The sequence below is a fragment of the Podarcis liolepis genome, assembly GCF_965112155.1.
Source record: "Podarcis liolepis genome assembly, chromosome: 2".
Taxonomy (NCBI): Eukaryota; Metazoa; Chordata; class Lepidosauria; order Squamata; family Lacertidae; genus Podarcis; species Podarcis liolepis.
Window position 1 is genome coordinate 61,002,575 of NC_139555.1, and position 13,017 is coordinate 61,015,591.

Sequence of the window (13,017 nt, forward strand, 5' to 3'; positions counted from 1 at the left end):
CCATCTTTAATTTAATGTGATATGCAAAGCCCATCATATCATTTGGCCCTTGCCTAGCAATATCCAGTTTAAATAAATGCATGAATAGCAAATACGTAATTCTGAACATTTTACCTCAAGGATAAAAAATTTGGCTGTTTTCACTTTTGACCACGTCTTCTTTAACCTGGAGACTGGACTCATGTTCATACCGGCTGGAGGAAAATAAGAGGAAAAAGAACAGAGGAGGACGTTATTGTTGTGGTTGCTGCTGTTGTTGTTGTTGCTGTTACTGTTATTGTTATTGTTACTATTATTACAATTTCTTGTCCACTCTTCACCCTAAGGTCCCAGGGCAGGTTACAACAATTAGGAAAGGGAATCTACTTTACATATCCCTAATATCATTCAGAAATGACAATAACACACTTACATATGATTGCCATCAGCGAGTTAAAATTCCCGATGTTAAAGCACTCGCGAGCAACATCAATGAAAAACTCAATGACTTGTGCTCTCTGCTTCTTTTTTGCAGGCTGCAAATAAACAGACAGATAAAACAGCTATGGAAGACAAGTGTAAAAAAAACCCTGGGAGATGTCAGAACTCTGTGCCAGACAGAGATGCCCTATTCTACAGTTCAATTGATTTCAAAACAGCTACAAAATCCCATTCAAGCTGTTTGATTAATGACACTCATTGCTGGCAACTTGCAAAATCAAAGATCCTACCAGGGAGAGTGACCAAAGTCTAATATACCTTTAAAAATCTCTTCAAGCAATGACCCAACATTGACACATAAACCTGTACTCTAAAGACTATTAATTCCAATGATAGTCTGTCCAACTAGCTATCAATAAAATGTCAATTACTGTAACTTTTTCTGGGCTTGGTGCCAATCAGTGCAATTTTTTCTGGACTTGGTCTTAAGAGGAGAGAAAAGACATTAATCTTGAAATTAGTAGATTTCTGGAGAATTTTCTTTTGTGTTTCTTGTATCTCACAATACTCCCACCCAGTGACGGATTTACATACGGGCTGCATGGGATACAGCCCAGGGCCTCGTAATCTAAGGGGGCCCTCAGCTTCTTGCTTTTAATAAAATGAAACAAAACAAAAAATACAAAAAACAGATTTTACCATCCAGGCCCAATTGCTTAGTAACAATGTTTTGCTTCTCATGATCAAATGCTATTAAGTTTGGGCCTCCTAGGTCCTCCTAGCCCAGGGCCTCCCAAGACCTCCAGTTGCTTTAATCTGGGCCTGTTCCTCTCTCTCTCTTTTATACTATTTTCTATTAATTTTTACAATAACAGAAAAATATCACATCACAACTCCCCAATGTGGGATTTTCAAAATCCCCTGACTTTCCTCCACTTCCCTTCTTGGGTCTTTCGTTTTACATTTGTAAATGCTCATCCTTAATATCTTCAATTCACAATAATTTCAAATTTTATACACTGTTCATCATATTACAAGTGTTTCTCGTGATAACAAAGAAGTTAAAGTCAGAAGGATTGAATTGTGAAAGAGATTTAGCTGGAAATGGATATAGTGAAAATTACCTAACATCAATCTACCCAGTATCCTGTCACAAACAATGGGCACTTCCGTATGTTCTAGAAGCAGAGTGGGCAACCTCTAAGTCAAAGACCATGTTTTCTCTGGGGGAAATGGTCAAGGGCCACATAGCACCAGTGAGTGGGCTAGAGCTGAGGCAGATAGGTCTTGGCAAGAGAATAGTTATCCCAAACATTCTCAGATAAGACTGCATACACACCACACATTTAAAGCACATGACTTCTGCCAAGGTATACTGGGGACTGTGGTTTACCTCTCACAGAGCAACAGTTCCCAGCACTCTTAACAAGCTACAGTTCCCATGATTCCTTGGGTGAAGACAAATGCTTTATATGCATGGGGAGTGCGTAGCCTGGGTTAGTTCAACAACCAAATGGTACAGGGTGATACTATAACGATAGCACCCCATACTTCTGCTTGGCTTTCCTTAAGACCATGATGGGAAGAAAACACAATAATAAGTTATTTCCATTATTTACTGTACAAGTCTATTGCATTCAAAGGGTGGTATCCAACTAATGTGCACCATCATTGCAAGATCTCTGCTTGCACAATGGTACTTCACCCCCTCCCCTCATGCACCTCCTAAATCTGTTCTAAGGGTCTTCCCCACCCCACCTGGAGAGGATTTGGAGAGTGCTCCAGGTCCATGCAGGAGGAGGAAAGGGGGGATCTCTGTTGCGCAAGTGTGAATCTTTGTGCTGATGGGACATGTTAGTTGGATACAGACAGATGCCAACCAACAGCGTTCAATTGGAGCAAAGAGCAATTCAGGTTTTCTCCAGATTGATGTTTGCTCCAATTTAATACTAAAGTTTGGGTTTTCCCTGGGAGAGGAGCAGGGCAAGAGGAAAACTGCTCATACACAGTCCACTTATGAGACACAACTGTCTAAAATTCTACAGCAAAATTACTGCTCTATCACTGCATCAATAGCCTATTTCACCATTTATATATCGCAGTGTTTCTGTGAAAAGTGTAAAAAGTGTAAAAACCCAAAGTACATTCTGTGATTAGTCCAAAAAATATTTATCCTCCACTTTTGTGAGTAAATAGTCTCAAAGTTCCACAATCAGACAAATGGTATTCAACTTACCATGCAGATTTCTGTTGCTACAAGATAGCAGAGTCTATTGAACCATTTGACATAGGCCTCAAGATTGCTAGTTTTTTTCTGTTCACTGAAACAAGGCTGAAAAACAAAGACCTGACATGACACAAACTAGCTTCTGCTGTGCTTTAATATATATAATAAGATATATAATATCACAGTAACTGTAGAGTGTTGTTCTATGATCAATAGCATACATTTCTATCATCAACAACATTCAAAAGCATGTGGACATATACCTATAAACACACACACACACACACACACACACACACACACACACGTACGTGGGACTGAGCTTTAGATGTCAGTGGGTGGGTAGTGGCAGATGTGTTGGGCTTAACAGAATGCAAAGCTTTCTACAAATCAAATCAGTGAATGATGAACAGTCCCACTTTGCCTACAGCAATTGCACACGAGGCAATTTATTCCAATTGGTGCTCCCTAGGATATTAACAGCCAGGATATTGCTGTATGCAACAAGAATCTGGAGAAAATAAAATCAGACAAGGACGCCTTTCCATGTAATATGTATTAAGTTTACGCCTTTGACTCCCAAGAGTTCCTACAGTTTGGCAAATCCAATTGCCCGTGGTGTTGTCTTGCATGAAACAAAATTTCTGATTAAGTTGGGGGGAATCAACAGCAAAGCAAAATATGATAGAGTTACAGTACAGAATATTTTTTTGCCTAAAATATTATTTCCTTCGCATGCTCTTGTCTTTGAGAAAATAATATCTTCACTACCCAATTCTTTATCGCTGACCTATTTCTGTATCATTGGTTGCTGTGAAACAAGTCACTCAGATGGCAAAATTCATCAGGAAATGTCATTTTTGTGACATGCTCTTTCGGCTGTGGTTACTAGGCAATTGCATGGGAGTGAGAAGGTTAGTTTGGTATCTGAATTCTTTTGATGATTTTAAATCATCTCCAGCACCTTTTACCACCTTCTCCTTAGGATAATCTTCCAGAGATGGCTGATTATTCTGATTTTTTCCCTATTATTTTTTGTTTGCAGCCACTAGAGGGTATCAGGAGATTTTTCGTTCTTTCATTAATGTGATAATTGATTTCTATTTTAGAGCCTGAGGATAAGATGAGTAAATTTTGAGCTCCATGAGGACAAAGTTTTCTGCTGGCGAAAAGGGGCTCTCATGCATAGGGTAATCTGGGAAAGGGTGTTGCCTGGGATTTTGAGTGTTCGCAATGTTTGCATATATATCTGTATTGTAGAAATGTATCCTAAGGCTAAAGAAGATTAAAAGGGGGCACTGGGGAATCACACGAAACAGGAGGCACTTCTAAAATGTAAGCAGCCTGGAGCCCATTGCAGTATGATGTGATGCAAATTCAATAAATATAACTCTCGCTTCTCTGTCTCAGTGCATGGCAGCAGGCAGAAGTGCCTTGCTCATACTGAATTAATGGGGTTTGAAGCGGCGTGAATGGCCAGGAAAGGGATCTTGGGGGTCACAGAGGATAGCTTGTTGAAAATGTTAACTCAGCAAGCAGCAGCTGTGAAAAAGGCAAATTTTATGTTGGGGCTAATTAGGAATGGGAATTGAAATAAAACTGCCAATATCATAACCCTTGTTACACAAATTTGTGATACAACTGCACTTGGAATGCCGTATATGGTTGCTGTACCTCAAAAAGATTATTGTAGAGCTGGAAAAGGTCCAGGAAAGGGCAACCAAACTGATCAAGTTAAACTATGAAATATAGTACCACAGTGGTGAAATGGATAAGGTAAAATAAGCTGAGCTTGAATCCTGGCAAGACAGAGTCATTGTCGGTAAGTAGTTCCTGGGTCTGAGAAGTTGCCTACCCTTATGGGGTCACATTTTGCTTCTGGATCCGTGGCTTGCTGTAATTCCCCCCCCCCTTGACTCTCTTGCGTATTCAGCAGCTATGTCATGTAGCAGCACCTTATCATCTAATGAATGTAACCATTCATTAAATCTTAGTTAGGTGAAGCTACCCATATTAGTATTTATTTTCTAGTTGACAAAATGGGTTTGAATTCTAGTTCCACCACTTTCCCATTCGCTCTCTGGAATTCACACACTGTTCTCTTCTGTCATCTCCATCTCATATTTTGTTACATTATCCTTAATTACTCCTTGTACTTTTCTCCCGTTGCTATACTTGGATTCTTTTATATCCAAGTATATTTAATGCTACATGGCACGCAAAGCCTTTGGGCATCCATTAACATAGCACTCAACATCTCCACTCCTTGTTTTTTTTAGTTCAATTTAGTCTCACTCTAGAAGTCTTTCGGTTTCAACCAACATTTACTCCTATGTCCTCATTTCATCATCTCAACTTTTCCCCCTTAATTTAATTTAGTAGCTTAGGTCAGTCACTGTCTTTGGACTGTGCATGCATGTGTGTGCATACACACACACACACACAAAGATTAGCAAACAAATATGAAATGTTTCATGTAAGGGTGGTTGTGCTAGTGCAAAGCTGCAATTTGTGCCACACCCTGTGCTTACCCTACTCTGTGACAATAATGCACCTGATCACAAGATGACACAATTGGTACACAAAATGCTATGCAGGACTCTTTTGCCCAATGTGGGACTCAAACCCATAACCCTGAGATTAAGGGTCTCCTGTTCTACCAACTGAGCTATCCCAGCCTTGCAGGGGGTTGAACTAGATGACCCTTGTGGTCCCTTCCAACTCTACAATTCTGTGATTCTATGAACGCTCCATTGCCTGCTTTTTAAAATCTGATTCAGTTTTAGTCTAGACATGTTTCTGTTTCAACCAACATTTACTACTATGTCCTCATTTTATCATCTAATCTACAGGTTTTCTTGGTTATAACTTAGAGATGTGTGTTAAACCTTTACATTCCCCAGCACAACTGGAGATCAGGTGAATGGCACCACTTCTTGCCTGTGCCCCCCACCTCACCCAGTCCCATTTTCTGCCCCTATTCCTGTCTGCTGAACTGAGCAGCACTTGGGGATATGTATGCTTCACAAGCAATTGTGGAGAGGGGAAGATGACTGGCCTATGGGAGGAAGGAAAGCAGCAAGGAAATTAAAGTTCTCTGAGTTGCAGTTTGGCGGTCAAAATAATCTACAGACTCAAAAAATTATTTGGAAGCCAATGAAAGAAAAAGAAAGTTTCCTCCCATAGCCCGCAATAAATAATGGAGTGACCAAGCACCCTAACTCAATCCCAGCAAACTAAGAAGCAAAAGCACAAAATGCTCCCCTTTAAAATCCCACTGGAAAATGGATGGCAGATGTTGCAAGACACATAGCTAATTTTGAGGTATTTGTTGATTTGTGCAACGCCTGCTGAGAATAATAATAATACAGTGGTGCCTCGCAAGACGAAAAGAATCCGTTCTGTGATTCTCTTCCTCTAGCGGTTTTTTTCATCTTGCGAAGCAAGCCCATTGAAGGATTAGCGGATTAGCGGCTTTTAGCGGCTTATCTGCTGATCGGATCAGCTGATAAGCGGCTTAGCAGCTTAGAAAAGGGGGGGGGGAGGGGGAAAAACCAGCAGGAACTCGCAAGACATTGTCGTCTTGCGAAGCAAGCCCATAGGAGATTCGTTTTGCGAAGCACCTCCAAAACGGAAAACTCTTTCGTCTAGCGAGTTTTCCGTCTTGCGAGGCATTCGTCTTGCGGGGCACCACTGTAATAATAATAATAATAATACCTTTATTGTCAATGTACAACCTGTGTACAATGAAATTAACTGAGCCTCCCCCCCCAGAACAATCTCATTGCACTCTGTGTGCTTGTCGCATTACACACCAACCCCGAAAGCCAGTTGCACTATATTATTTTCTGTTCAGCAGCCTAACAGCCCACAGATAGAAACTGTTTTTTAGCCTGTTGGTACAACTGATTATACTTCTATATCTCCTGCCGAAGGGTAGAAGATTAAAGAGGTGCTGGCCGGGGTGTGAATCATCCCTGAGAATTTTTCTCGCTCTCCTAAGGCAACCATCCCTTGCGATGTCATGTAACGGGCTCAGGGTACAGCCCATGATATCATGTGCTGTGTTCACCACCCTCTGTAAAGACTTTCTGTCCGTGGCTGTCAAGCCAACGTACCACACTGTGATATAATATGAGAGGACACTTTCTATTGTGGACCAGTAGAAGGAGGTCATCAATTGTTGTTTAACATTGTTCTTTTGCAAGACCCTGAGGAAGTGGGGTCTCTGTTGGGCCTTCCTAACCACCTGAGTTATATTGATTTTCCAAGTGAGGTCTTCACTAAGGTAAACTCCCAGGAATTTAAAGGAAGAGACTCTCTCCGCACATCCCCCTGAATAAACAACGGGGCTAGTTCCCCTCTCTTCCTCCGAAAGTTCAACACCATCTCCTTTGTCTTGCTAATATTTAGGTGCAAGTTATTCTCTAGGCACCATGTAGATACTTTTTGAACCCCCCCCCCCCGTACGTTGATTCATCCCCACCTGTAATTAGACCCATTACGGTAGTATCATCTGCAAACTTAATAATTGCAGTGGATGGATCAGATGAAATACAGTCATATGTATACGAGTACAGGTAGGGACTCAGCACACATCCCTGTGGGGTGCCAGTGCTGAGCTTCAGGGAAGTAGATGTAACAGGCCCAATCCTCACTGTTTGTGTCCCATCCCTCAGAAAGCCTTTGATCCAGTCACAGATGGTAGAAGGTAGGTCTAGTTCCATCAGCTTTTTGATAAGAATGTCCGGAAGGATGGTATTAAAAGCTGAGCTATAATCAATAAACAACATTCTAACATAATTCCCCGGTCTCTCCAGATGACTCGCTGCAAGGTGAAAGGCTGTAGCTATGGCATCATCTGTTGACCTATTTCTCCTATAGGTGAACTGATGTTTATCAAAATCTGGTGGAAAATATGTCCTAAGGTGTTGAAGGACCAATCTCTCAAAGCATTTCATCACTACAGATGTTAATGCGATAGGTCTGTAGTCCAACTAGGGAAGGGGCCAGTTTCCTCATACCAATAACCCCAGGTATTTTGTTCTTTTGTTTCAATGAATATTCTTTGCTTCTCTTTGTATGCATTGTAAGTGAACAAAATTTCCTAGCCATCAGAAATTTATGCTGCATTAAGAAGTTTCCTTTAACATATTTCATCTCCAATGTACCAGCCTTACAGGTGCTGTATTATCAGTCTGAGGAATATTTTGCTTTTAGTTACTGCATTGTGATTACATCCAGCTAGTCACATGCCAAAACCTGCTTCTGAAGAATTATCTGTGCATCAATAGTGCATAAAGCAGCACCTTCTCCTATTTTCTTTCTCACAGACACTAATGGGCATGTTGCCCTTGATGTTAACAAGCAAGGAGCTGAGCATGCACAGGCAGAGGCTAATTTCCCCCCTACTGGGATTGCAGCACAGAATATTAAAATATGCACTCTCTAATTACCAATACAAAACCACGCTTTTCTTCTTATTCCAGCTACAAGGTGCACATCAGGGGCATTTGAAACCCCAAAAGAACATTCAGGTAGGAGATGGTTCCGTGGACTTATTTCAAATGTACACTGTGTGCATGAGCACCATGTCCTAAACACCACAGCTTCACGCAACTCTGAAAAACATGTTCTAGATGCCTCCCTATAAATATAAACAGATGTGTACTGCCTACTGTGTAGTCCCAATTGCTGCACATCCCACTCTTTGAATTGCTCACTCAGAATGGGTAATGCAACCAGGGGCAGATCTACTATGAAACTAATGAATCATAAACTTTAGGGTCCCTAATTCCAGAGGGGCCCCAGAAGCAACTTTATTCCACATTGCTCAGAAAAAATGCTTCTAAACGTCCATCATGCATGTATATAATATTTCCCTAATTTTCCCTCATTCTCACCACACCACAGAATCATGGAACAGTTGGGAGGGACCAAAAGGACAATCTATTCCAACCTCCTGAAATGCAGGAGTATTTCACCCCATGTAGGGCTCAAACCCATGTCCCTGAGATTAAGAGTCTCATACTCTTCCAACAGAGTTATAGCTTGAAAGCTATAAGGCATAGGGAATTTTTATTCACACCAGTGACTTTGACATGTCAGTGCAGCTATTTTAATAAAAATACAGTGGTACCTCAGGTTACATAGGCTTCAGGTTACATACGCTTCAGGTTACAGACTCCGCTAACCCAGAAACAGTACCTTGGGTTAAGAACTTTGCTTCAGGATGAGAACAGAAATCGTGCTCCAGCGGCGCAGCAGCAGCAGGAGGCCCCATTAGCTAAAGTGGTGCTTCAGGTTAAGAACAGTTTCAGGTTAAGAACGGACCTCCGGAACGCATTAAGTACTTAACCTGAGGTACCACTGTATGAGATGCAGTAGTTAATTTAAAAATAAATAAATGGTGGTGATCTGTCATGGAACAAACCCACAGAAGAAGATAACAGTGGTTACCCAGACCTCATTTCTGGTTGCAATGGGGCCCCCATATCAGTTCAAGCTTCAGGGCACCAAAAAATGTAGGTCCGCCACTAAATGCAACTGGAAATAGCAGCAGCAACAATAGTGCTAGTCATACCTTTGTGCTTTCCAAAGGATCTTTATGGACAAATGCTTGAACAAATTCTTCAGGTCCAATGTGACCCAGTCTTTCCTTTTGCAAGAAATAAAGTGAGAAACAAATTGTAATATAGCACGCCTGGGAATCACTTATTCACTTTATGGTGCTTGAAGTTGCACCCTTCAGATCTGAAACCAGAATTTAAAAGGAATTTATGAAACCACTGGCTGGCAGACTAGCTCTGCCTAGTTTACTCTCCATCAGGAATTGCTTACAGCAGGGATGGGGAACTTGTGGCCCTCCAGCTATTGCTTGATTAACACTCTCATCATCACCCAAACAATAGCCATGCTAGCTGGGGCTACTGGGACTTGCAGTCCAACAACATCTAGCAAGTCCACAGATTCCTCATCCTCAACAGAGAAAGCAATTACAGCATGGTTAGAGTCTATACTGCACAGGCAGGAAAGACATTCCAGCTGAAATAGACTAGGCTACTGGAGTTCTGTGATTAGATTCTCCCTTGGTTTGTCTTTCCTTGATCATAACCATAACTGCACCAAAGTGGCTATGAGGTGCTGTGGGGCAGTGGGAACCCAGCTGCATAGCATCTAAGCCCATTACACACATATGCCCTGTGGAGCTAATAGTAGCTTTGTGCAATTAGGAGTGTAATTTACATCAAGGAAAGTGCTAGTGGGAAATGGACAAGGAAAAAAAGTTTTAAAATCAATGCAAGAGCATCAGTTCCATGTAAGGCTGCTAAAATAAATTCCATGGGCATTCCTAATCATGAATCTCCCACATCATGTCTACGTTGTCCTAAGACCATGGGTTATAGAAGTAGATATGCATTTATTGGTAAATAAACTACACATCAAACCTATGATGACTTGGCACCTCATTGAAAACTTGTGAAATCCTCACAATAAAAATGAGAATGGACTAGTGGATAAAAACAAGGGGTGATGATGTTACAGCAGTGGTTCCGACTGGGAACCTGCTACGCACTGATGAAAAGTTTGATTAAAAACTTGAATGCTTCAGGACCAAACTAGTCAAGATGACAGGTCTGATTTTGTGTGTGTGCAAACAACATATATGGGATGGATGATTTGGATTGGGACCATGTCACTTGGGAAGAATATTTAATCCTTTCTCCCTGAACTCTTTTCCTGATTAAAATACCACTCACCCAGTCTGTTACTTGCCCCATTTGGGAAAATGTAACATGCAGTTAGCAGTTTGGAGTACCTGGGGGGGATATTTTAATCTGAAAGATGATGTAGAAGGAAAAGTCAAGACCCTCTCCCAGACCCAAATAGACCATCCTGTCTCAACTTTTTGCAAATATTTAAGGATGAACACTTTCAGAAAGGTTATTCAGAGAAAATTTGTGTTCTTCATTCATCAAGACCAATACTAATCAGTATCATATTGCAGCATGTGGGGGGGGGGGGAAAGATGGCTGCATCTGAAACTAGCATTAACCTGAATAGTACATATTTGGTCTACTGTAGATGCACTATATAACTTAGCTTTTGTTATTAGTAGTAAGATATCTTATTCCCTCCCAATGGGCAATTGCTTGGACTGAAGGACTCACATGATGCCCTGTACTTGTGGTCCTACATTCAGAAACTTACCACAACACATTTGAGTTCCTACCATGGGAAAGGGGATTTGATAATATTTTAACCATCTTGAAAGTCTCAATAGGGATTTTCTAGAAAATGTTGTCTTACCTAAATTAAAGATAAAGCAAAAAGTCTTGCTTTCCACTTACCAGTTCCACATGTGTCAGCTGCTGTGCCAAGGTGTAGGGATCACTGCAGACACTCATCATTTCTCGTTGAATGGATGGGGGCTTACTTTTAAAAGCAACCACCTTGTCTGAGACAGCTGCGTTGATCTTGACTATCCCTTCCTGCCCATGGTTAAGAGCTGCGAGCTTCTGATTCAGGGTCTGCAGAAGCTGATTCATCTTTTTCCAGTAGGCCTGAAGTGAGGAAAAGGAAAAGAACGGGGGGGGGGGGAGGAAAAGAAAAACATTACAAACCATGAGCTGGAAAAAATAAAATAGGTATGATTGAATGTTCCTATTTGGGAAATATCCATAAACCATTCGTGGCTTAGAATCTTATTTTCAACCAAACTATTCCAGTCAGCTTAATTATAGGTCCACCCTAAGCTCCATCCTATGGATCTCTACCACAAGACTGGCATCCAGTCAAAAACATGTGAGCAACTGTGCCCAGTGCTAGTTCAGCCTACTGACCACAATGCCAGTTTAACATGTGTGGAATACAGAAGGGGGGAGGGGGGAGGAAACAGCACCAATTAGCTTTCACCTTCCCATTTTAGTTTTGTGATGTGAGGCTTCAAAAAACGGGACATTCTGCCCAAGCTGCCCATGCAGAATTGTGAAAGGCTGTGCTAATTTAAAATGGATTGTACATTCCAGGGCCCAAATCAAGGTGCTCATATCAGTGTTTAAATCTGCAAACAACTAGAGCCCCAAATATTTGAAAGACTGTCTCTGTCTCTTTTTACAAACTCTCTTGGATGTTAAGATCAGCAAAGGGGGCTCTCTTGGTAATACCACCTCCTTCAGAAGTTTATTTGGAGGGGTGGCAATGTGGGAGAGGGCATTTTCTGTGGCAACCCCCTAAGTTATGGAACTCCTCAGAGGTACATTGGGCTTTTTTTTAATATATAGCTTTCAGCAAATACTGAAGACATATCTCTTTACCCTGGCGTCAAGAGATTTGTGTTTTCGGGGCTCATCCTTTCCCTGTGTTCATAATCTGCTTTAAGTGTTACTAATCTTGTCCTGGGGCTTATTGGTGAAGGGTGGGTAATAAAATTAATAATTAAGAATAAGAATAATAGATAATAGTGTCATCATGTCCCCCAATGGTAAGCTTGGGGAGCAGGGTCTGTCCGTCTTCTCCCCACCTCCCCCTTTGTGTGTATGTGAGAGAGGAGGGGTAGAGAGACTGCCCTGGGAGTCTTGGGGCTGAAGAGTGGGGTAGCAATTATTTAAATAATAAAAATAGTATAATGACTCAAGAGCAAGCATTAAATGCATCTTTTTATTTATGACTGTGTATGTATATTTGCAATTATTAAGTTCAGGAATAATTTTTATGTTTTATTTTCTAGTTCTAATCAACACTACCTCACCAGCAACAGACTTCTTCTTTTGTTTGGAAAAGGAGATTCCTGGAATATGTTTGGCTGTTTATATTTTTAAAACTTTTCAATGTGGCAGCATTTTGTGCTGTGCCACACCTTCCGCAACAGTCATTTTGTGTGCTGCCAAACCACCATGGCAGCCATTTTGTGACTGGTGCCCACAGCATCAGAAATTTTTCAGAATTTCAAATGTGCCCATGGACTCAAAAAGGTTGCTGTCATATGCAGCTACCAATCTCTCAAAGGGAACTGCCCTGGTTTAAACTGGGGTGTGAATCAGGGCCAGTGAGACATGTCGTCTGGGCACACTGCCAGACAGGGAGGCCTGAATGCCTGAATTTAGCCCCCTGGAACTCAGGTTCCCCATCCTTCTTATAAAAAGAATTATGGGCGGGATTCTCTTGAGGAAGAATGTGTTTATTTAATAAAAGCCTGGCTAATATATATAAGCATTTACAATCCTCTGCATTGCCCATAAATCCTGAAGGGCATTTAACAAGGTTTGACAGTCTGAGAGGAAACTGCTTATGAGAAAACTCTCTTCTCAATCTCTGCCTCAGACAGCTATGATTTGAGCCTACTGCTAATCTGGACATACAAGCGCTGC

The 13,017-nt window shown here is 41.3% G+C and overlaps 1 protein-coding gene across 3 annotated transcripts in view; it reads right to left on the minus strand.

Moving 5' to 3' along the window:
* Nucleotides 1-13,017, minus strand: part of RASGEF1C (RasGEF domain family member 1C) — a 79,680-nt gene that overhangs the window by 14,465 nt on the left and 52,198 nt on the right. For 2 of the 3 annotated variants that reach the window (XM_083488192.1, XM_083488191.1), the window contains exons 5-9: nt 10,999-11,211; nt 9,231-9,305; nt 2,657-2,752; nt 413-515; nt 115-194 (exon numbers count right to left, since the gene is read on the minus strand). In XM_083488192.1, the coding sequence (XP_083344318.1) occupies nt 115-194; nt 413-515; nt 2,657-2,752; nt 9,231-9,305; nt 10,999-11,211 (567 nt within the window). Of the gene's footprint in view, nt 1-114; nt 195-412; nt 516-2,656; nt 2,768-9,230; nt 9,306-10,998; nt 11,212-13,017 lie in introns of all 3 variants that reach the window. The other variant, XM_083488190.1, reaches the window with a different exon arrangement.